General features: G+C 34.3%; 1 protein-coding gene across 3 annotated transcripts; it reads right to left on the minus strand.

Moving 5' to 3' along the window:
• Nucleotides 1-393: 393 nt before the first annotated feature.
• LOC148677925 (TNFAIP3-interacting protein 3-like) lies at nt 394-25,622 on the minus strand. 3 transcript variants are annotated; one of them, XM_088628180.1, is made up of 14 exons: nt 25,248-25,622; nt 20,048-20,130; nt 15,510-15,639; nt 14,434-14,517; nt 13,369-13,455; nt 12,547-12,612; nt 12,189-12,320; nt 11,624-11,752; nt 7,054-7,137; nt 6,440-6,565; nt 4,406-4,459; nt 2,256-2,426; nt 1,054-1,141; nt 394-530 (listed from the first exon to the last, which is right to left on the minus strand). In XM_088628180.1, the coding sequence occupies exons 1-14, from the start codon at nt 25,332-25,334 to the stop codon at nt 514-516; spliced, it is 1,338 nt and encodes a 445-aa protein (XP_088484306.1). In that variant the 5' UTR covers nt 25,335-25,622; the 3' UTR covers nt 394-513. The 3 variants fall into 3 exon arrangements, with proteins under 3 accessions (XP_088484306.1, XP_088484315.1, XP_088484324.1); XM_088628189.1 differs by lacking the exon at nt 25,248-25,622 and adding an exon at nt 22,258-22,371; XM_088628198.1 differs by lacking the exon at nt 15,510-15,639 and having other exon boundaries at nt 25,248-25,612.
• Between the last annotated feature and the right edge of the window lie 377 nt (nt 25,623-25,999).

Raw genomic sequence — 25,999 nt, forward strand, 5'->3', positions numbered from 1 at the left:
AATGTGCTCTAAACAAAAGAAATCTACAGCTATTCATAGCCATGCAGTCTGCACTTTCAATAGCAAAGAGAAAGATATTCACCCCCCTCCCCAAACAAGCTATACTAAAAAATATGGAGAACAAATAAGGTTACCCTTACAGTATATTAGGTTAAAATAAAAATAGAGCCAAAGAAATATAGTATAGCTTGATTTGAAGAACCTCTTCACCTCTTTCAAGAACTTCTTTTTACTAATTTCACTGTATTTGAAATGTTACTAGTCTCTTTAGAATATTAAGTTGCCTGTCTTCCACAACATACTTTTTCCAATAGTATTACTGGGTTCAAGCATTTAGCTTGTGCATTACAGTATTTTAGAATACAGAAATTGCAGACAAAATAAAAGACAAAATAATATACAAAATATTTTATTACTATAAAAATATAGTTGTGTGTAATTCATTTAAATTCAACAACAAAAATATTACATTCAGCCCCCTAAAATTATTAAATAGATGCTTGTTGCTATTTTTCACTTCCTTTCTGTACCTGTCAAAACATAAACGTAACATTTGCTTTATTATGGCAAAATCAATAAACATGAATCTACATATGGCTGTTTTTGTGTGTGACACAAGAAAGTATTTCTAATGTTCTTAAGAGCTGGTTTGAGTGATGCAACAGCAGCATTAAGCACATTCATATAAGCAGTTCTAAACGTTTTGGATTGACAGGTAAAAAACATACAAGGTATGATCCAATGATCAACATGCATGCACACTTCAATATCTTTACCAAAACTTCAGTGCAGATGAAAACGACTTAAATCACGAAATCCTGTCATGTTTGTGTTTTAATTGAATTGCATTATACAGTAACCATGAACTCAGTCTTAAACAACTAAGCATAATCAATTCTGGATGACTCCAAATTATGCCAGAAATAAACATAAATTAAACACAGTTTAGATTTGAATTATAAATGGTTCTACAAAGCTTTTCAGCCAAACAAAACTTGTGGTACATCTTGCAACAAGAATGTAAATGAAGAAGGTAGTGGGTTTTTGTCTTACCATTGGCCTCCTTGTTGGGTGGGTTGCGTGGCTGGGGAACATCTGGAGGAAGCTGGTCAGAAGCGGAAACATACCACTGATAGTTTGGCTGCAACAGACAAGACAGTTCATATATTACAGCAACATGAAAACACAATGTCACACTGAGTTCACAATACAGTATGTACTGTAATACTCAATGAAGAGAAAAAGAACTTCAGACAAAAGGGTTACATGTATTTGGCCACAAATGTGAAAATGTTACGTTTTTTTCTCCTTTTATAGAATCTTAAAGGAGAAATCAACAATGGCACCCATATGAATGCACAGTACATTAAATGTTTTAAATAATCAATTAAAGAACTATCATACTAAACAGAAGCCCAGAAAATAAAAATACTAGGGAAATGCCTGAGAAATGAGAAATGTCAGCTGCGAAGCAGGTTGGCAAGTGTGTGAAAACAAGCATCTGATTTGCATTAAAACAAAATTCACCACCAATACTGCTAAAATGGCAATATCGGAGTGAATTACTCAAAACGTTTTAAAGGAAATGTTGTTCATTATCTTGTAAGCTCACTCTGATTACTTTCTGATTGATTGTTTTGTCTTCCTTTCAACATCTGTTGTGATGCTTTCGTTGATATGTTGAATCCTGCTGATTGTGGACTGTATTGAGCTCTTTTCTACATGGCATGGGGTATTGTACTGAAGCAACATATAAGATTTATTCAGCTGTTTTGCTGAAAAAAAGCCTGAGAACCAATTAATGGTTACTGCAGTTTACACACTTGATCTTGTGCAGAGATAAAAGCTATTTTCAAACACAAAGCAAAGTACCTTCTCCTCCAGAAGGATTCTGACAGAACATAACATTTCCACAGGAGCAAATAATGTTCTGATGGAGAAGAAATTACATTCCAACACCATCCTTGATTAACACTGCACCTTAAAACATTGCAACAAATGCACAGTAATAAAGTGAATACACACCATGCTTTTAAATGCTATTTTAAGAATAATTAATTGTAATTTCTCTCTGTGCAAAACACACAGATTCACATCAAAGTTATGTAGATATGTAACAAAGATTACAGAGCGAGAGAAAAACAGTTATAATTAGCTGCTATAAGATCCATTTACTGCAGCTTTGCTTTTTGATTTATCATGTCTGAAACCATACTGAAACAATTAGAAGGCGTTTTTAAAACAGCTCTACTCACTGGGTGTTGCTGACGGTCCCCATGCCTATCTTGGAGATGACATAGGTTGCTGGGATTTGAGCAGTGAGGCAATGCACAGACAGTTCCATGTGGGGGAAAAGCAGCCCAATGGGAACAGCAGTAGGGTGGAGGATACCATTGTTTGGCTGTTGATAATGGAAACTGTTTCACCTTTGAAGAGAAAAAAACAGAAGTCATTTATGTTTAAAGAAGCACACTTACTCCATTTGCATTTTCCTAAGATTTTAATATTAACGTCATTTACAAAAACAGCTGACATCAGGCAAATTACCCTATTTAAGGATAAAAAATTCAGAATCCGCAGTAATTTGATATACTGCAAATTTGGTATCATACTGTAACTACGTAATTGCATATTTAAGCTTTGTACTAAAACTGAACAATCTCTTCTTAATAGATTCATAAACCACTGAAATGACACAAGTTACTGTAGACCTTTGTGTTGTACTTATTGCATGTACTTAAATCTGGTGAGAAGATGAGAGATAGTTTTGCAGATTTCCTTATAAAGCATTTCTACTAACATTATCAGATATTATTATAGTATTTCAAACCAGATTTAGGATGAATGTTTTTGAGAGAGGAAATTGATGAGTAAAAAACTGAAAAGCCATACAGTATATATACATCTTCTTGTTGATTAAAAGTATGAGAAACTTTCAATCTTGTCATGAATAGTGAAGTCTCAGCCTCATTTTTAAAAGATTAAAACCGTGTTTTTTCAAATGTTAATGGAAGTGCTGGTTAAAAGCCTGAAAGAAAGTGTTTATTTTGTTCCTAATGAACTGTTTCCTAAATATAAACTACATCTTATCCTCTAGGTGATCACTAATGATAACACAGCTTGCTTTGCTGGTTTTAAAATCATTCATTGTAAGGGAAATAGTAAGAACATATGAAAGGTTGTACATAAAAGGAGACCATTTGACCCATCTTTCTAATTTTGTAGCTCTGCAGCAAAATGAATCTAAATTTCATGCAGCCTTGTCCTTAATGAGACCAGATTTTGGGCCTCAACCACATGTTTGGTAAGCCTGGTCCAGAGCCTAATACCTCTTTGTGTAAAGAAGTATTCCTTTTCTGTTCTAAATGGAATATCTTATAGTTATCAATTGTGACCCTATATCCTTGTTTCACTACTGAGTATGAAATAGAAGTCTTTGCATTGACCCTAGTATATACCCTTTAGGGATTTATTTACTTATATCACATCTCCTATCAAACTTCTTCATTGTAGACTAAAATAATTAAGTTCCTTTAAACTGTATGATAATATACAGATAATACCTTGAGATCAGAAAGCATTCTTGATGCTCTTCATTTATCTTTTCTAAATAATGCTTTAAATATATGATACCACTATGAAAAAATGGAATTGTAAACATGTCTATACAGTAATGCTAAAGGAGATTAAAATAACATTTCAGCGGTTCAGCCAAATGCTACTTAATGTGACATAGAGACAAGAGGTATTGAAAGTCTGAAATGTACTAAAAGTTTATTTGGTGTAATTTGCCTGGGAGGGAACTACAGTCAGCCTGAGAGGAAGAAGCTGACAATACCCTAAAAAAGAGATTAAGGAAACACCATAATAACACTGATGCAGAATTATTCAGTGATAGAGCTTGTGGTGTACAATTTAGGATATATACAGGGCATTGACCCAGGGATTGATAGGGTTTGACGTTATGATTGCAGGGGTGGTAGAAGATGGTTCACCAACCCAGATGGAATATCAACACTGAGGCTGGCTTGGTAGCCTGGTACAGAAGTAGTGTACAAACCAGCAGTACAAACCATACACTGATACCTTGTCAGGGAATGGACTGATTAATGAAAGCAAAGGGTTGAAATAAAAATAAGAGGCTCATAGGAATAACAGTGTAATTTTTGTCTTGGGAGCAGAATGGGGGGGAAGAGGAAGAAAGGGGGGAGCAAGAGACTAAGAGACATGTTCTGATGTTTTGTGGGAGAGGTGACAACATCAGAAAAAGCTGGAAGAGAAGAACAGACATCATGGGGACTCCAGGAAGCTGTGGTATCCATAGAGAAGCAGACGTACTGTAGGCCGGATGAGGAATTTAATCTCCTCCTAAAGTTCTCTTAAAAAACAACATTTGTTGCAATACCTGTTGGGCTGTGTTTTTCCCTGTTGACTTCTTCTCTGTTTGGCAGAGCATCCTCTGTCAAAAAATGATTGTTTATTACTTTTGTTCTGTTTTAACATGCTTTACAAATAATTATATATTTATCTTATCCATGAGCAATATGCAAGCTTTTTTTCCTGAGAATCCTGAACTTCAGTATCTATTCACAGTAACATTTTGTTAAAAACACTTTCTTATGATAATTCTGAAACTCTGATGAACAAAAAGACTCATGCAACAGCTGAACATACTATTCACGGTATTGCTGATCTTGACCTGTGATAAAATCCCACACAAGATGTGACTACGGAAACAGCATTGTATTTTTACTTCACACTACATCTTGAATTTGAAATCAGACTGCCAGGTTCTAAGATCCATGTCATATATGAATTTAGAGACAAACAGTTTTTGTTCACTTTCAGTCATGGTGGCTGTATCACATAATGACCAAAGACCAAACATCTTTTCCCTTCAAATGCAGTCAGAAGATATTCAGTAAATATGATTCAGATGTGGTTAAGGAAAAAAAAAAACAGGCCATGTTCTGGCAGGGAAATCTAAACAGAGAAAGTTTGGATAGAAAAGAAAATCAAGCTATTGCAGACACTTTCTGTACTCCACTAATTAAAGATTAAAGACAAATGTTTACAACTGGCTTTCAGCTGTATTGTAGAATGCTAACTTTGACTTTCAGTAGAAAAACACAAAATTGACTTATATCTGCATACTGTAAGTATATGAATGCTTTTCACAAACACATACATCATAAAAATTAAAATGTATCCAACTGAATATAAATTTTATTTTGATAAATGGAATTTGTTCTTATTCTGCTCAGCATGACAAGTATTCAACAAAATTCAGTGGACAGCTTCTTTCACTTAAAGACTGCGAAAGTAGACCTAACAATACCCAGTTCCTCACACAAATCCAAAAGAGCCTGTCATATTTGTTGTTTTCAGACATAGCAAAACCATATGAAAACACCATACAACTTCAGGAGGGAAAAACAGCACTGCCTCGCCTAGCCAGGCACGTAGTTTATGAGATACTTTAAAGTCCAAATTTGACTCTAACATGTATCTATTATTCTTCCCCATTTTCCCATGTTTCAAAACATGGGGAGCTTTAGATCTTTCTGTTTAGTTTTTTGTTGTGATTTTCTCTTATCAGTCAGTGCCGATTCTAATGTTGGCAATCTATCACATACAATGTGGTTCTTTTATACCACATACTGTATATACTGTATGTATGTTATATATTTGTTATACAGACACTTGTATGCCTGAAAGTAAACTGAAATATCCCCCACTATGGAAAATTATATGAATTTAGTTTTATTTACTTAATAGATTAATGTACTAATAAATGTATTAATAAGTTATGTAATTAATTTTATTGTATTCATAGTTAAACTTCAATGGCTCAAAAAGATTCTATAGAATGAAAACACTGGATTTTATCATAAAGGCCATCTTCAGCCTTGTGAAACAATGTATTGACTAAGAACACATCATATCAACCTCCATTGACTATTTTAAGTTTGGCTGTACTAAAAATGAAGAAAAACAATTCACTTGAAAACCTGGTTTCAAAAAAGGTGACAAAACACTTCAGAGATAAATAAAAATCCTTTGTGGTTTTATCCAAATGTGTACATGTAAAGATTGTTTGCATGATGTAAACAAAACATCCTTTCTGAAAAAGGAGTCGAATCTTAAGCTGAAACACACAGATAGAAGCAAAATGAAGAACCAGGGACGTGAGAAAGTACAATAAAAATAAAGTTAAGGGATATTAGGGTCTTTGGCATAATGACTTCATATCACACTATTTGGACGATATACAGCATAGCTGTTCAATGATTTCATTCCAGGTGGTGACCTCACATAAAACTGAATGTCAAAGAAAAAAGACAAAGTTTGTATATAGTGCAAGAAATTCAGGATTAGGAACTAAAAAATAACCACTAAAGACATTTTTTAAGGACTGAAGTAAAAGTAAAAAAGGCACCTGTGATTTAAGTATCTGTAGTTCAGACTGCAGTTTCTTACACCTCTTCTCCAGTTCTTCATTTCTCTCTTTTAGCCTTTCTCTGTCACGTCTTTCCTCCTTGAAGTCATTCTCATAAATCTGAGCCTTTTTAAACATAAAGAGGGGTACATTGTTGATCTCTTGTTTTTATAGCAATGGCTCATTTATGCATTCGTTAGAAAAAAAGGACTTTCAACAGAATCAGCCGATATTGCATACAGAATGATAAATTAAATTATACTTCTCTGCAACACACTGCATTTCACCTCTTTACTTGTCTAAACAACCAGATTTTGTTTAAAGAAAATATTTGGTGTATTTAAAATCTAACCACCAATCTGTCTCAAACTCCACTATACTGCACATGCAACATTTATAAGCTTGTCCTTTATGTACCCTTCACACCCCAAAAGCTACTTAAAATTCAATAAGAATATGTTATTGTTATTCCCCATTCAGCAAAGATGAATTCTTTGTGTACTATTTATTCCAAAAATATGTTTTGTGGTGGGTTAATTTTATCAAAATTTCTCATTACCATTAATATATCTTTTTAGTTTTTGTTAATGTACCTTTCAGTTTTTCATGTTTACCTGATGCCTTAGGACTTCAATTTGTGTTGCAGTTTCCTCTCCAAAGATGTTTCTTGCTGGATTTCCAAGACCTTCTGAGAGGATCTGCATTGATATATATGTTATTAGTGTTCCTGTTACTTGCTTCAGTGAATCCCATTATTGGAATTTATTCAAAAAATGTAAATGGCTGGAAGGTATTGTCTACTATTTGCACATACACAATTTAGGAATTATAGTGCAAAATGAAAGCTTAGAGAAATGTTTAAACATGGAAAATCTTTTTTTTTTAGGATTTGTGAATTTTGTAAAGGAAAATACAACACAATATGCACACATTCAACAACATTCTCACAGGGTTCATAATATCATTACAATCTTGCTAAAACAAGCATATAACCACAATAATAATGCTGGCATTCTTACATTTTGTTCTGTATTCAATTATTCCTGCAAACATTCACCAAATAAATAAATCTGTAATAGAGGCCTTAAATCTAAGATCTAAATCTAAAAGTCTGTTTAGGGGTCTCATTTTAGCTGAATTATTTTTGTGGATACTAATCCTCAACATAAAACCACAATATAGTTCCACACAATTCCACAATTCCACACAGTTCCCTTCTGAAGGCATGCACTAAAGACCAGCAATGGGTAATCCCAGTCCTGGAGGGCTGGTTGTGTTTTAGAGGTTTTCATTCTAACTCCTCTCTTAACATTCTAAATCCACGTATTATTGGCTTAATGAGAACTATTTAAAAACTTCTCCCAGCTCTTCAGGTGCCGGTGCTTTAAGGAGACTCAGAAAACCTGCAGACAACAGCACTCCATGGCCCAAAATACCCAATCCTGCATTAGATATAGGGTTATTTCAAAGGCTATTGCCACATTGACACGGTAATACACTGCACTGGCTAACTGTTAAAACCAACACATAAAATCAAACAATCCTAGCCAAAGACTAGACATCGACTGCATTCTTCACTATTTTCATCAAAATGAAACAATGACAAAAAAATACCAGTTTTTTTCCTAGTCTACTTAAGGCTTTCCATCTGCTTCTTCAGGTTACTCTCTGATTAATACAGGAGGTACATATCTGGCATGCATAGTAAATAGTATCTTCCTCTTGTAATTCTGCAGTGATTAACTCATGACAGTTCCTGGAAGAAACTTTGAAATTGGAATGTGTGAATATGAGTGTCTGTTTTGGGTCAAGAGATATGAAACCAAATATCTGTTTACCATTCTTGGTAGTATTGCACTTGAATTACCATAAAGAGTTTGTGTGGACACTCTTTTGGAGAACCTATCCAAAGTATTTTAAATCTGAATTTTAAATACTGAGAGCAGGAGATAAGAGAACCACAAAGAAAACAATTGCTTTTTTTAGTTTTCTTTCAGTAATTCATTTGCTTCGGCTTTATACACATTGTTTGACTTTGTATTTCCAGTTATGGCTAACTTATTGCTTTCTTTAGTTTTGTGAAAACATTATTTTTTGTTCTCACAGTTCTAAAGAAGACGACAAAGTTATAAACAATTGTAGTGAAAGAGATTCATATGAACACCAAGAAGGCTTGTAACAATTAATGTAATTAAGTATTTAAGATCAACTTTCACACAGTTTAATCCTGCAAATGGCCTAGCATTAATCTCTATCTTCTCCAGACTCCATATGTCAGTATGTGAGCCAAAAACCACCCAGGCCAAGATTTTTAAAATAGTGATAAAGTTACAGGGATAAGATCAGAGTCAGTCTCCTCCAACGCCTTAAAAACTGACACGGTCAAACCTTTCTTTCTTTTGGATGTAACTACAGTATACAGTATCTTAAACTGAGACCATCTTGGCTCCATTCAAATGCATGACACCTAACGTTTGTAACAGCCACAGCTGCACTCATTTCAACTATAGCTATAAAAAGTATTAGATAAGACCAAAATGCTTTTCACAAAAACAAATAGTTCAAGAATTTAAAAGCACTTCCTGTTTACGTCTAGAAATGTATACCTCTGTCAAACCACTTCCTCTACTGTTCAGCAGATAAACCTACACACTTCTTTGAAAAGTGTTTTGAAACGCTAAAAGAAAATATTTAACATTATAGAAAGGTAGTGTGTAATCAGCTGTCTGGAAAATTTCGCATCTTGAAGTTGATGTGTGTGCTTCTATACTAGAGGTTATCTGCGCTGTTTTTTAATGCTATTTTAACCAACTACAAGAACCGTGCACTTCTTCAGGAAACATTTGTGGTTTAACTGATTTGTTATAAATTTCTTAGGGGGTGTTTATATTTGTGCTGTACTTCAGACAAATAAAAATGTTTAGGGATGTTTTATCTCTTGTTTTATTTTACAGCCCTCTCCCTTGCCCAAAAAACAACCTTTCCCGGGCAAGTCAACCATAGCAGTCTGGCATAAATACATAAGGGACTAAAGCTCTTATTAGTGGAGTAATGAAAGTGGAAGACTAAAAACCAGCTGCAGATTAATGAAGTCGTCTTTCAAACTATGTAAAGGTCGGGTGGAAAAACAATAAAATGATGCCTAATGGACAAATAATAAATAAGCTTTTCTAAAAGGTGTATTATCCTCTTATCAAACACTAACAGGCTGTATTTACTTTGCAAAGTACACTGTGACCTTTAATTCACAAAGGTGATGCTCTTATGGGTGAAGCTTATGTTTAGGATTTGGGAGACCCCACTGATTAAATTTAGTTATAGTCTAACGCCCTGTCCTGTTGCTGTGAGTCACTACATCAAAATAACACAAATCTGCCATGCAGGCTCAGAAGTAATCTCTGAACCAAAAATAGGCTGAAAATTGGGAACACTTGTACCTCAAAGATCACATCTGTTTAATTATGTAATCAGTGAATCAGGCAAAACCTTAGAAAAACAATAAAAAATCAGTATTATGGCGAGTAGGCTGGTGATGGGAGTGCAAACAGATGTACACCTGATGTTTCAAGAGCAGCTTTATTTTTTATTCCCTCCACTCTCTTTGTGACAGGCCTCCAGTAACAGTATTTTGTCAGGTGCTCCAGCCTAGTCGCTCTTTTGCTGGGATCTCCCACTACATTCAGACAAAATTCACTCATTCACTGGGCCTTCCCCTTCATCTCTTTCACAACTACATGTAACTCAAGAGTATTAGTGGGAGTGAGAGAACCCTCCAAAAAAAGACTAAATATGTTGAATTGCCCTCTGTCATGCCAGGATAAAATAATACATACAACATCCCCCCCCCCCCCCCCCCCCGGACGGATCTATGCCACTCTACCATAAATATAAAAGTATCAGGTAAGATTACAATGACCCTAAAATGTGAGTATAATGTTAAAACATTTACTGCTATATCTGACTCACAGCTAGTTAGGCAATAGCAAATCTTTTTAACAACGTCATCCTGCTAAAGTCCTCATGTGTTTCCCAAAAATCTCCCAGGTTATACTTCAGGGTCAACGAATATGGGCATAATTAAATAAGTATCTACTCGGTTATACAATGCATAGCTGTTTGTTTTTTAGAGTATAAAACCCCACATTTTGAGATTTTATAGGTTTTTAAAAAAACTAACAACTGAACAGATTACTTTTTCCCAGATAACTTAACTAGAGCTAAATACATTTCACACAGAACTCAAAGATCAGTTTTCTTTAATTCCTTCAGGGTATTATGGGAAAAGGTCAGCATAATTAACATAAATAACAAATGACTAAGCCTGAAACATACAGTATTATCATCATCCTGAAAGATTACGATGTACGGTATTTGAGCTCAGGCAATGGTTTGAAGCTCATGGGATTTGATTAATTGATATGATAGAAATACTGTAGGCACTGGTTAATATACAAATGCATTTAGCAAGTTAACACAGTTTAAATAAAGAGATGACCAGTGCTTACAGGCCGCCAAATTCAAAGCACATGCAAAACTGACTAGATTTGTACAAGACAGCTAATCTACTTGTAAGAAAAAAAGGTTTGCAAAACATGTCTCAATGAAAACCATAAGAATAGCGATAATAAGGAAATGTTGTGTTCTTCCTAAACATACCTTTATTTGCACTCCATTGGCTTTTGTTTGCTTTAAAATTACAGGGGATATGTTAAAGGAGCAATAAAATGTATTAAAAGAATGTTTACTACAAGTTTAACAGTTGTAAGACCCCATTACGAGCATTCTTGTGATAACAGACTAAACACTTTCCATGTCTCATATAGCACTTTTTCTTAGCTATACGTTTTCAAAACTAAATTAATTAAATACACAGTAGATCTTAAGTATGGGAAGCCTTGTCTGTTCATGAGCCTCATGTGATGCATTTTTAGAATTCAAGTAAATTAACTGAACTAATGACAGGAAGAACAATTTGTCAAAAACAAGCTTGACAACCAGTTGCCACGAAGATGTTTTGTTTGTTTTTTGATGTTTTACATTATTCAACCACATACGTTCTCAATACACCATATGCTGGTAAATGCACACAGAGAATTCTTTATGAAATTGAGGAACTTAATATTCGATCAGCAGTTGTGTGAGTAATACTGTCCATATTCAGTTCTGTAAACTCAGCTCCCATACCTTGTTAAGTCTCTGAATCTCACATTCCTGGTGATCCTTTCGTTTAGTCAGAGTGGCATTCTGTTCCTTTAAATTTAGGCTTTGCTGTTTAATTTCGCATAGTTCAGCACTGAGTTTAGTGTTTTTTTCCTGCAATTACCGAAAAAGAAAAATTTTAGTTCAACTTTCAGAAAGTAAAACATCATTTACTGTACTGTACTAGTGACTCATGACTTTAGATCTTAATCACAATGCCCATTTTCCCTTCCATCAAAGCAGGGATAATACTTTATATATCTTGAAAAGCACAAGACATTTGATTAACATTAACAATTAAATTACTAAAAAGATTACTTTTTCATGTTCACAACCCATTTTTTGAAAATCACTAAACCGCTAGATCTGTACCTTTTTAATGTAAACATAAAGTAATTGAATATTGTACTTGAAATATGTAACTTACAAATATTAAATATTTATATATATATACTCTGACCATATTCAATGTATATTAAATGTGAAATACGTTTTAAAATTTTCCATGCCCTGTTTAGTTACTTCAGCTTAGTAAGAAAATAAAACATACCTGTTCTTTTTCAATTTTTTCTTTGGCCAGGATCAGCTTCTTATCAAAGTCTTTCTGCTTTTTATCCTGTTCTGCGTTGACTTCAGTGATAAATTTATCACAAACAGTCAATCTCTCTTTCATTTCCATTATCTGCATATTCAATATTTACAACAGAATTTGATTATTATAGATTGTTTTTCATGGTGTAATTTATTTTTATTTTAAAAATGTGTACAAAACTTCCAAAGTAGGAATATTCAAAAACTAAAACAAAATCCTACTGTACTTTCATATTTTCTTTCTCAAGATTTAATTAGATTAACATTAAATATGATTGATATTATTTAAAATGTGTGTGAAATCAGAACTGTGTTACCTTCAGGCTGTAGTGTTGTTTCATGAGTTTGTATTGCTCATCCCATTTCTTGTTCACATCGAGGAGCTAAGAAATGGAAAAGGCACAAAAGTTCAGATGTCTGAGAGTAGTATTTCTATGTCATCCATGAACAATTCTTTCTAGTTTTATAGCAACAAATAAATCCTCAAGGAATCCCAAGTGATTAAAATATAGGACCATTTCACCATTAAGTGCAGCAACCACCTGAAGGGTGCAGAAAGCAGGAATTTAAAGTAGGCCACATTATACAAATCCAGAGAGGAATTCAGTCAGGTCACTAGGGTGACCATCCCTACTCTTACAGACAGTGCCATGGGACCTTTAGCAATAAAAATGGTCAGAAATCTGGTTAAACATCTCATCCAAAGGACGGTGCCTCCCACAATGTGAGGGGAGTTCTGAAGCTCATGAACTGGCACAGGGTTGATATTAAGTACAAACTCCAGAAAATGTTTTAAGAGCTGAAAGAACTTTTTGAATTAAATTATTGCAATTAAGAATGTAGCTGCTGGAGCACAAAAAGACAAAGCAGTGCCCTGGGAGAAGGATTAAGACCCGTTGCCTTTGAGGTCTTCCATCCCAGTATTGACCAGGCTCAGCCTGAATTAACAGCCTACTGAAATTACATGGGTGGCGCTATGTAATAAAATGTTAGTGTCTGCATTTTGCTATCCTAGGAATCTCAAGAAGTTATCATTGTAACTTCCTTTACATGAATAAAACAAAGCTGTTTCCCATCCCATAAAAGAATATCCACAAAACACTGCTTATGTAAAGGAAATATGAATAGTATTAATTAACCTCTTGTCTTTGTTTCTGCAGAATCCTCAGTTGTTGCTTTAACTCTTCTGGTGAATTTCCTATCAGACGTTCCTTTAATTTCGTGACCTGAAACAAGAACAATCCCTAAGAAATTAGAAAAGCAGCATTCAATCCATGCTACTTGGCTTTGTTTTTATTCAAAACAATTTACAAAGGTTCCAATTATCCATTTTTTGTTAACAAATGTTACCACCAATTTGGTGGTTTAAGCCATTTTGGGGAAAATCATCTTCATTTGATTTAAACCTATTACTAAACAATGTTGCCACAAATGGACTGCTGTTTTTTAAGTGGTGTGCACTGAAACATGTAGATCCAGCTAATTTTATGTGTGTATTGTACGTTTTCATGTAGGCCTTTTCCCTGACAATGACAGTATGAGCCACATACTGTTTGAATACACACCAACACAAGATGAGGTTAATGTACTAAATTAGCCGCTAGGTGGAGCCCAATCCAATCTTCAAGGTACTAGAAAAGTGCATAGTTTCGACTATTACAATTTCATCCAATCAGATCTTACTTCATAGTCACAAAGAGACATCAACATGTAACTGTAGCTAATCACTTTATCAATTTAGAAATTCCCATATTAGACTTAGAGATCTTTTATTTTTCCTAGCTTAACTTACTTTTGTCTTTGACCGACTTTTGATGCACAGCGTGTATGTTCTGATTGTCTGTATACAGCAACAACAGCATTAATGATTACATGTGAGCTGTTGCTTAAATTCTGGTTCCTAAGATTGATGTATCAGATGTCAAACACCCTCCACAACTGTACAGATTTTCTAGAAAGGGGACAATAATTTACAGAACAACTCACCCTTCAATATACTGTATGTTGTGTATTTTTCAAGAATGTATGGTTACATCTTTAGGCCTACACAAGGTTCGCTGTGAACAAAATCAACCAAACTCTACCCAAGTCCCTCTGATTAGAAGTGGTGCTCCACATGTTTGATACCTAGTGCCTATGTTTGAATGACTGATTTTGGGATGCTCATTGTTTTAAATGATTTAAAAATATTAACAAAATCTTACCTTAGCTGCGTCACATAGCGATGTTTCTGTCATTCTGCAGGAGGTTCTTGTCTCTTCACAATCCTTTAAAAGAGCTGCAGGATCCTTGGGGAAAATAAAGAACACTTCACAGCACTGTTTGACAGTCCACTCTGGAGGATCATGCTCATTGGTCTTGCTTATTCTTATATTGCTCCTTTTCATAACAAGGGGCAGCCCAAAATGTCACAACTGCACAGCTTCAAATTATTACTGCTGTGTGAGACGCACACTGGAAACCACTGCTGGCTTTTATTACTGGAAAACTCAATAAGGAAGTTAGCTGAAACGGAACAAAAATCTGAATAGAAAGTTTACACATTCTGTACACCAGTGGATGATTAATCAAACTATGTACAGTATACAGGAACATGGAAATCCAGTGGTATTGTGTAAATAGGATACTTGCCTAGAGATAAGAATGACATTAAAATATATGTCACAAAACATGTGTAATGTATATAAAACACATACAGTTTTTATAGTAAAAAGCTGTAAGAATGTATTTTCATAACTGAAAGTAGCAGTGACCTGTACAGTCTCCCTTATTAATTCTAATCACAATCATGATAGAGGATGCCAAAATAAAGTTTAGTTAGTTTTTAGCTGTTAGCATCAGGATTAAAAATGACTATTACCATTGAAAGGAGTATCATTAAAAGGAACAAAATGGACAAAAAGAAGATAAAAATTAAATTGCACAAAATGAATGGAGCTGCTGTGAGAGAAAATAGCCATTTACACTTTATCTACGTATAAACAGCATTATCTCCTGGAGGCTTATTATAAACAATATTAAGTCCTAAAAAACTTCTCATTTAATTTCTTCCTGAAAAAAAAAAAAACTTTACAATCAACACTGAAATTATGAATGTGTTGTTATTATTAGCTGATTAAAAAGAAGCAATGACTTTGTAGTTTTTATTGAACAGATGTGATTTTCTCATTTCCAAGCTGTAAATTCCAGTACTGCAGGAATCAAGGAAGTGCACCTCTTTTTCAAACTTACAAGAGCATGACTTCTGAACTGAAAAAAACTTGCACCACTTCATGCCTACCTTCAGTTCAGGGTGAAGTTCATCTGCTCTGAAAGGGATGTTCCCCAAAGTAGTTTCCATTCTATTGTGATACCCTTTATTTTCAGCAACGAGTAACCTTATGTCACTGTTGAGTTCCACACTATCACATCTACAACAATAAAATACACAAATATAAATATTATATTAAATAGGGTTATATTTTACCTTGATATCATCCTTGGCTTATGTAACAGCTGTCGCTTCAATGAAAAAGGCACTTGATTGAATTACTACAAAATATATTTTGATTAATCATAAATTAATAATTGATTCTCTGATCCTACTTTCAAGCAAACAATGGGAGTGGGTTTAATATGAGCTCTGTACTCCAATAATTTTTTTATTGTATTATTTATAGTGCTAGGTATCTGTTTTACTTCTTACTAGGTTTTCTTTTGTAAGTCAGATCTTCAGACAAACAATATCAAAGAAGAGAGCCAATTTAATTCTGAGTTTATTTAAAAATGTAGCATACCAAAGTTCTATCACAATATCTGAAGTTTTCTGAAATAATCTGCTAAATCCTATTCATGCATTCTGTTTTCTTGTTTGTAGAGAAGACAATGTTTTACTTCTTTGCATTTACAGTTAACTGACCTTAAAACAGAATTATTTTATTATTTTCATATTCATGAGAATAATCTGGTTGTTAATCAGATGTTTATTGTGATCTGTCCACTTTAAAGACACTTTTTTATTTGAATAATTTAACTAATGTTTGAAATCTAAAACATAAACCAATGGGTTTGGACACACGTTTATTCATATACCTGGCAAATACAAACTTACACAACGGACACACCTAGTTATGTAAGCTCCGTGATGCATTGCTTCAGCAAGCAGTGTGTGACTCATGAACCTGGCTTGAATTTCTCAAAACCTCTCCAAGAATATGTTTAAGATGTATACATATACTTTAGTACTATTTGGGAACGCCAAGTACAGTGGCTGGAGCAGTGAAAAGTATTGTTAATTTTTCCTTACCTAAAGACTTAGATTCACTTATACTGTACCTCTGCGTCTCTGAGTACATAATTGTCTACTCTCTTATAATACAACTGATTGATACAAAGTGAGACTTTTATGAGGAAAGCTGTACGCCTTGTGTGTTTGTTTTTCAAATCAGTTAAAAATATTTGCATATTAAGTGTATTTGTTTCCCTAAACAAACAATTCAGTACTTCTAATTATTATAATTATAAAGAATGTATGCACTTTAACATAATTTATCAGGCAGATATTTTGAAATTAAACATTTCTCTCAGTTGTGTAACGTTTCTGGTTTAAATAGGAAAACTGGTTTTCATCACTTTGAGACAGATTCTTCATTATTTGCATTTTGCACATTTCTGAAGACGAGAGTTAAAATTGGCAGAACACCCATCACTATTGTTTTCAGCTACACTAGATATGTTGTTTTAAGCAAAATTGCAATACATTTGCAAAAATAATAGAAGTAATTGCTCAAAGAATCAAATATATTTAAATAAAAGAATAGACATTAGTGAGTCTGAGGATAAGAGTGAAAAAGACTGTAGAGCAATTTCCTCTCTTTAGCTTCTGTACGTGGTGCTTCTAAACTTTAAGAATACTGCATGTGTTAATTGGACATACAGCTTCAAGGGTTGCTTACAACTTTGAGGTTAACATTTAATAATTGTATTTTGTAATGTATAAACTGCAAAAGCAGCAAACAACTCTAATTAAAATGCTTTCTCACTGCATTGCTAAGCCTACATCAGGGCTATGAGGAAATACAGTAGATCCTAGGACACCTAAAAATAGGGTCTCATTTTTGTTTAATTTTTTGTTGCAAGATCGTTCAGTGTGCATACTGACTGGACATTGTTCTTACACCGGTAAGAACCTGAAGCCACACATTACATGATTTGCCACTTAAGAGATGGCCATGTGTTCCAGGACTATTTTATCTCAAATTCTTTCTAATCCCCTTCCAAAGTAGTGAGCAGCATAAATACTTCTTGAAAGTCACAGTATTAGTGATAATACTGTTCTATGTAAAAGAGGATTCCAGAATTGTGAGCCTATTCAATGACTGTATCTTTCTCCGAAATGCATCCAAGCTGTAACTTTTGAGTTTATCCCAATATGTATTCAAGGAATTAATTCATACAACCAGCTACAGCATGAAAGACAGGTGATGCCTTGGTCATCAGTCCCACTCTGTGTTGTATAGGCAGTATGTTGCTGAGCCTCCATTTTCCATTAAAAAAACTTCTGTTTTGTGGTGACATCTGTTCAGCTAAATTCATTTTTCCTTTGCAGACAAACATCTGAACATCAAGCAATCCAATCACTACTCCACATATCAATAGCAATACCACCATGTTTCATTGCAATATGCAAGTAATTAGGGAAAAAAAACTTCTGTTTTGAAAGTCAAAAGAATTACAACTGACTGTGATTTGAGAATTTAGAAGTTTCCCAAAATAAAAGTCTTTTTAAGTAACTTTCTTGTGTCCGCTACTGCTTCCCTTATGCAATGTTCTCTTATGTCAATAAGATTCCTCTTTGAAACTCTGCCAGTTTTCATTGCTTTGAATTACACTTGAGCCTTAATTGTAAATTAGAGCTCTGTTTATGTGGGTTGTTTTCTTTTGGACTTTGGATGCCTGAAAATTGTCTTCTGCTGATACAGGAATACAGAAATACCAATTGTGTTGTGTATTCTGGCTTTCCACGGTTGAATGATTTGTCCTCATGTGGAATACAACAGTTCCTTGGAAACTGTTTTGTGGCCTAGATGCTTACACACTGTGAGTTTTGTCACTATATTGGTACAGAATGACTATTCGTGCAACATTAGTTTCCATGTACTCACCTGGGTTGTGTATTTACTGCTACAGTGTCACGCCCCGCACTCTCCCTCACAAATGCCGTTACATTCCCAAGCCCACTGTTTCACAATCTCATTCCTAAATGGAACCCATCACATTCCCACATGCACCAGATTCCACAAATTCTTACTCCTGGACCAATTATCCAACCACATCCCTTTCCCTTCAGTATTTAAAGTTCCCTCACACACCAACCCATGCTCACTATTGAGAAGCCTCCCGTAGTATTCTCTTATGTGCGTTTCAACCTTTTTGACTGATCTCCCTGTTTCTAATCTTTGCTCCTGCCCTTTTCAACCACGATCTTTGGATTGTGTTTTCTCGGATTTCCCTGGTTACCGGACTCATTGCTTCTCCAATCGACCAAGCCGCTGGATTACGTGTTATGGATTGTCCCTGTGCTACTCCACATTCTCCAGGATTCACGGTAATGCATAAGGATCCTCCTATTCTACCTATCGGTTCCCTGACATACAGTATGTTTCAGATGTACCATATAATGTGCAACATTGAAATTTGTTGATACATGTAAATATGTTGACAATACTGTAAATGTACAGTAATTTGTGGTCATTTGAAAATTTATAGATGCTTCTTGAACCTTCATGGCATTTAGTATCAGAAACTGCAGCACATTTCTTTGAAGAATTCTCTGACTTTTCCCAAAATCTCACACAACCTCCACAACTGACAGCTACAAAAAATCCATAGATATATTTCTTGATGTGTCAGACTACCCAAGGCTACTGACATGGTAACTTTCATATCATGAGCAGGATGTAAAAAAGCATGGGAAGCTAACTCAGATGTAGGGAAAACATTTGAAGACCATTGAGATACATTGTCAGGTCTTTTGTTATTTGTTAACTGAGAGCTGCTTTTCAAATCTTTTCAAGATATTTACCAAAAACCTGGTATATTACAGTATGTCAAGAACCTGAAGCTTGGTCACATATTACTGGCAGAGCAACAATCCAAAGCATACACAGAAGTCAGTAAATAAATAGTTAATAAAATATAAAAGTAATGTTTTGAACTGGTCATCACAGTCTCCACTAACACAATTGCATAATGATCTGCAGAGCACAGATCACAGTCTCCAATAGTACTATTGCAGAATGATCTGTAGAGAGCAGATCACATTCTCCATTTGTACAACTGCAGTATGATGTGTAGAGAGCACATCACAGTCTCCACTAGTACAACTACAGTATGATTTCTAGAGAGCACATCACAGTCTCCACTAGTACAATTTCAGCATGATCTACAAAATTGTGATTGCTGGATTTTTCATAGATGTGGCAGATATGGTATTGATATACCTAATATAAATAGTCATGAATTTTATCCAATATATTTTATGTACATGGTGCACCTCATTTTTCTTTACTATATCAGCTTTTAGTAACACAGACTCACAGGTATTAGTGATGTTGAAGGCAGTTCTGTAGTTTTCTGCTTTATGTGCTGTGTTTACTTACTTTTTTATAATTTTAGAATCCATAAGGTTTCTAATTCATTACACTTTCCTGAAATACAAACTACAATTACTTTACTTACAATAAGCTACAGTACAGTACAATTACCTTTGAAACAAACAAAAGTGCTGTAATATTCATAACAACAAGAGAAAAGAGAGAAACTGAAATTATATATTACCTTTGAAAATCTTCGTAATATTCCATTTGAGTATCCTCTTTTGTCATCAGCTGCTGAGGTCTCACACTCTGCGCAGTTTCCAGCTGTAAAACAGACATTACCGTCACTTTGGCTGGAAAGTAACACATGTGAAATGTGTGTTGAGATGAAAATTAGGTCCTCAGAAAAAAAAAACTAACCATAGTAAGATTCTTTCTTTGTACGTCTGCGTCAAAGAGGTTAGAGAGATGATGAGGAAACACTTTTGATATGACTTTTACTAGAGCCTAAAACCACATTCATTTCTATTATTTGCTACATTATTTTCATTCTCCTACATCTTGATACAGCTTTCATGACAAGGTGTATCCTGTGATTTCACTGAAGTGAATGTCAGCTATCAGCAGAAATATACAGTAAGCAGCAGAGAAAATCCACTCAAAATGTATACCACTGTCTACGGCTACACGGGTTTCATGAAATGCCAGATATGGAGGGCGTAGAAAATGATGAGCAAGCCATTGTAATAAACAAATCATACGCTAAATGAAAGAGGTCTTCGGTTTGGTGGGAGATACTTATAGGTCAAATCACCCACTTTATTTCACGGCTTACCTGAGTTAACGGCAGACTACAGGATATGTTTCTTTGTCAGAAACACCCACCATTAATATAAATGGTCCCATACTGGGAGTCAGAATTATGGTGTTCTTTTTAAAACACCACGGTTTCGGATATTCAGGTGAATTCCCCTTACACCCTTTTCTTCTGTGATAAAGTTTGAGCAATATTTGTAACATTAAACCTTAATCAGGTTAGTGAAAATTAAACCAGTTTTAATAGCAGCATCATGATAATGCAAATACAAAATGCTCTGTTATATATACTGTACCATATGTGGGTGATATGAATGGGTTTATTGATAAGGAACACGCAGTAATGTTTGCTTTTGTGGTCACAGAATGACCAGAAATTGAACATAAGTCCAATGTGTAAAATCAATGCAACATATTTAATTAGCAACATATCAAGAAAACATGACAAATGTACAATTATTAAATAAAGAAACTTGACGTGTCAATTTCTGTGTGTGTAGAGCTTTTAAACAGATACTTCTACTTATGTTTTAGTAAATGTAAGAATTTTAATGTGCTTTAATCCCAACTAGAATTGTTTTTTGGGTTTTATTTGTATAGAGGAACACATTTAACGGTTTTCATGGTTTCCCATAATAAATGTGCTTTGATATTTGTACATTTTATATATTTATATCTTTGCCCTTGTTTAAATTGCCCTAAGCAGTAGAGCTTAGCTCAAGACATAGAAAGAGAAGGTGGGAGGACAAAAACAGACATAGCAACTGCTGCAGCTTTAATTGCGATTGCTGCACTAAATATTCCTGTCTTTCTCCTGTGTATCTGCGCTCATTAGAATTGTACATAATGCAACCAATTCATTTAGTCGTTGCAACATTGTTAAAACCTGCCTTAACACTTAAAAGTGGTAATACAAGACTCAAGCAACCTGAATTGATCAATTGATATTTTCTTGACAAGCCACATTTATTGTTTGCAGAACCAAATTCTGCACAACAATTTTGACACAACAAATTCTCAACCCCAAACTCCTAAAGTTCACTTAGACCCACTTTACCATCAGATAACGATTTTGGACTTAGCAAGGCGAGTTGCTGTGCTTCGTGATTGCTACAGTACCTTACTGAGGGTTAGCAAACACGTTTTTAGGGATGGTATCCTCTTGTGAATGAGGCCCTTAGCCTTTTAATCAAAAGCATTACTGCCCTGACAATGCAAGTTATTAGTTATTACATATTAAATATTAATATTGTAATATTAAAATATTTAAATTATATCATATTAAAATGTTTAAATTATATCATGTTAAAATATTAAAAATAAAATATAAAATAATAATTGATTATTGTTGTTGTGTTTTGGTATTGATGATTTTGCATATTGAACAACATATAAAGGTCTGTGGCCATCTAAAAGCGTTTCACATTTTTAAAACAAAAAGCAATTTCACCATTTTATTTATTAAGCTCCACGATTTAAACCAAACAGTTTCTACTAAATATTGAAACGTCAGCTAATACAGAAAATATCTCTTGCTTAATTTATTCAAATATTTTTCAAATAATGCAACTGCCTGACCAATATTTTTTAACAATATGCAAATATTTAAACATCAAACTAAGTATGACAACTCACCATTTTATAAACAGAAGTCTCCATTATTCAATATCTTGCAAAATTGTGACTGCCAGATTCTAGTATTGGCAGGCAGCTCAGGAGAAAAAAATGGTTTTACTTAACGTCATGGCTTATTTAAATAAAAGTGAGCCCACTTAAAAGGGAAACCCCTTTCATAAGAAATGCACTTCCTCTCAAAATCTTTGACAGTATCAGTATTAAGAAAGCCCGCCCACGTTGTCTTCTAGGATTCCCTCTTAATCATAGGTTGTCATGGAGCAAAGTAAAGCACATACGAGCTCACCTACACAGTGAGACGGACCCACAACTGTCAAATTTGGAAAGGTTTAATCAGTATTAAGACTTAGTGCCAGTAATTTGAAAGGCTTACTGTAAATGCCCTGTTCAAGCGTAATATTTATTGCTTCCATGGTCTGCATGACATTTCCTTGCTGTACAACAGATTAATTTCTAATCTAGTATGCCAAACATAATGTACAGTATGTAGTCTGCATACTGCATATACTGCAGACTTGGGGGTCACCATTTTTATTTACAGCTCGTTAGGTTTGTTTTTGAGAACAAATGGATCATTTCATTGAACTTTGTTGCAGTATTGTAGCCATTATACAGGAATTGCTACACAGGAAAAAGGGAAAACATCCAGTAAATCCATTGAGATGTTGTTAGGTCACTTAACGTTTTTTCTTATAAGCAGTACATTGCTCAGTGGTTTCATTGATAAGCCACAAATTTAAACTACTTTATCATCTGCAAGATGATGTGATTGAGTGCAGTCAGATGAGAAGGAGTAAAATGTTATTTTGAAGTATAATGTGATTGTTGCCCTAAGAAATACAGTATGTTGCTGATTTTGTGATGTGCAAGTATGTCAGCTATGGATGTATTCTTATTTCTTGAAAACTGGGACTCTCTTTCGAACTGAATCTGACACATTACCTGTTAACGATCCATCCATTTTCTAACTGCATTTCAATTATGGAGGGCTGGATCCTGTCCTGGTAAGCAATGGGCACAAGGCAGGGTACACCCTGGACAGGATGCCAGTCAAATTGCAGGGCAGACAGGCACATACTCACACTTATGGCCAGTTTGCTCAGAAGCCAATTAATCTACCCATAATTGTTTGGACAGTAGGAGGAAACTGGAACACCCAAAGGAAACACATGTGAACACAGACAAAACATACAAACTCCACACAGATAGCACCTCTAGAAATGAAGGGCCCCAGTACTAGGAGGCAGCAACACTAACCACAGCACCACCTGTGCAATATGATTAATTTATTTAAAAAATATATATATTTTAGAACTATCCTGTGATTGACCATTTTTTCTTGTCAGTTATTGCTTTGCTTCTGAGCAGCCCCGGTTTGGCCACTGTTATAAACGTACAGAATATATCAGTAGTAGAATAGATACACCATTATATAAGAATACTTTAGATATCTTAAACATCTACAATGGTTGAATATTTATGGTTGGTATTCTTATATAGTAGCATATATTTATTGGACATATAAACCTCAGAATTAATTAAATAAAGGTTATATCATTGTATTGTTATGTTTATCACAACGGTTCATAATTCTTTACTTACAGCAGGGCATCCTTCAAAAACTGAATGTCTGCACCTATCCATACTGCACAGTAAAATCGTGAAAAGCATCACATGTTCTTCTGTATATCCTTTGTGTTGCAGTTTTTGACTCAAAAACACATTCCCCTAATGTCAGTAAACATAGAGGGGATTTTGTAGCAATGCTCCCCTCAGAATATTATTAGTAAGCAGCTTTCCTGAATGATAACCACCCACAGAGTGCAGCAACCTGTAGATTAATGCTGTGTGCTGGAGTGGGTGGGTGAAGTGTATGAGACTTTGAAATGTACAGATAATACAGGGTCTAACTGCATTGTCTTTGCCGAGAGGCTGGCAAAAAAATTCCAACGGATAAAACAATGTGCCTTAACTTAAAACTATTTTGTATTCTCATCCAAAACTTTTCTGGCCACCACTTTTACAATCCTGAAATTGTCTGTACTTCAGCTGAATCTGTCCTTTTCAGGAACACATTATTCACTACTCCTGCTGATTAGTCTGCTGCTGATTAGTCACCCAACAGTTTTGCTTCTTGTGCAATAATCATTCTAATTCTAAGTTTTTAATTTCTCGCTCTCGAAATCATGACCACCAAAAAACGTAAAATTGTGCTTACTTTTTTTGTTGTCTACACCAATGTAGTCTCTAGTTTGATTTCTTAATGTAGAAATACTGTATTTATTTTCATCAAATTAGGAGCAGGTTCTGCTCTAGAGCAAAATAGTTTGAGAATCTACACCAAAGAAATGTAACTGTCCTTCTTTCATCTGTTAATTTATACTGTATATAGAATATTATAAATACTTCAAGGTATATACAGTATATGCAGTATTAGCACTCTTTTTATAAGAGTGTATAGAATAAGTTATATAGAGAATTATGAGTTTGTTCCTCATGCAAATGAAGGATGTAAAATATATCTTTAGTTTTGCCAGTCATGAAGTTGATACCTTTAAATATTATTTATTGTCAATCAAATCTTTCATCTCTCAGAATTTCTTCTACTTCCTTTCATGTGTGCAATACACATTTCAATTAAAAATTAACAGAAATTGCCCCTACAATGTAATGACAGTAATTATAACACGACAAAAAAACACTTGATTACTTGCCATGGCATGTGCATAGTCCTGAGATTTTATTGGCTTTACTGTTCTGAAAATCAAAAACTACATTTGTGAACTGGAAAGAAAAAAAAACAAATGTCTTTTTATCTTTCTGTACCTGCTGCATTATAGTACAAATAGTAATGTATATGAAAATGTTAAGCAAAATAAGTATTTTAGTCTTCAATACATTTTAAACACATTAAGGTTACTTTATACAATGCAGATTTAACCTTTAGATCACTGGAGCCTGAAAGTAGAACGTTTTCATTGTAAACTCACCATGACTCCTAGATAATGCCCAGATACTGTACATGTGTCCAATGCTGTCAGTATGAATGCTTGACGGATATTATGGCTCAGATTCATGTTAGCAAGGCGTTTTATACTACCTCCTGGGAAATCCTCACAACCGCTCCCACTTCAAGGAGAAAAATAAAATCTCTCTTACATGACAGCATCATGACTAAATGAAAAAGAATCCCTGTTCAGGAAAATCCTTTCCTTTCTATCATCTCCCTCCACACCTTGACAACAAACACAACCTACAATCTGTTTGCTTTTATTTTGTAATGTACAGCTTTTGTAAATCAATTGTAACTAAATCTTTGAATGTATACAGAATGTTCAATATAAATGCAGGTTTTATAGAACATTGTCTTGTTTTCAATTTAAATCAATTAATGTTCCAATCTTGTCTAGTAGATTATAATCAAAGGCACATTTCAAAATGTTGCACTAGAAAACAGGTTAAAACAAAAGTACAATAGGAAAAGATTTAATGCCACCTGTCTAAAACTTTAACATGTCTTTAAGGATTAAATAAGATTAAATAAGATTCAATTAGTATTGAAATGTATTAGCAAAATTAATTTCCTCCAAAATAAACTACTTTGTATGCAAAGATCGTAGTTCAGTTTTGATAAACCAGTGTTTGCAAAATCAGTTTTTGTTGTTATGTAAGCAGGCCTTTTACCCACTCAGTCAGGTTGTCAGCGTCTTCATCACACCCACTATGTGTATCAACTCTCCAA

The sequence above is a fragment of the Lepisosteus platostomus genome, chromosome 1 (genome assembly GCF_059453375.1).
Source record: "Lepisosteus platostomus isolate fLepPlt1 chromosome 1, fLepPlt1.hap1, whole genome shotgun sequence".
Taxonomy (NCBI): Eukaryota; Metazoa; Chordata; class Actinopteri; order Semionotiformes; family Lepisosteidae; genus Lepisosteus; species Lepisosteus platostomus.

What these genes read in the sequence shown, in the direction of transcription:
- LOC148677925 (XM_088628180.1), bottom strand. Translation starts at nt 25,334, where the DNA reads ATGAATCTGAGCCATAATATCCGTCAAGCATTCATACTGACAGCATTG. An exon ending in CGCTATGTGACGCAGCTAAG is followed by an intron (nt 13,456 to 14,433) that starts GTAAGATTTTGT and finishes TTCTTGTTTCAG; the next exon opens with GTCACGAAATTAAAGGAACG. An exon ending in TGCAGAAACAAAGACAAGAG is followed by an intron (nt 12,613 to 13,368) that starts GTTAATTAATAC and finishes TCCATTTCTTAG; the next exon opens with CTCCTCGATGTGAACAAGAA.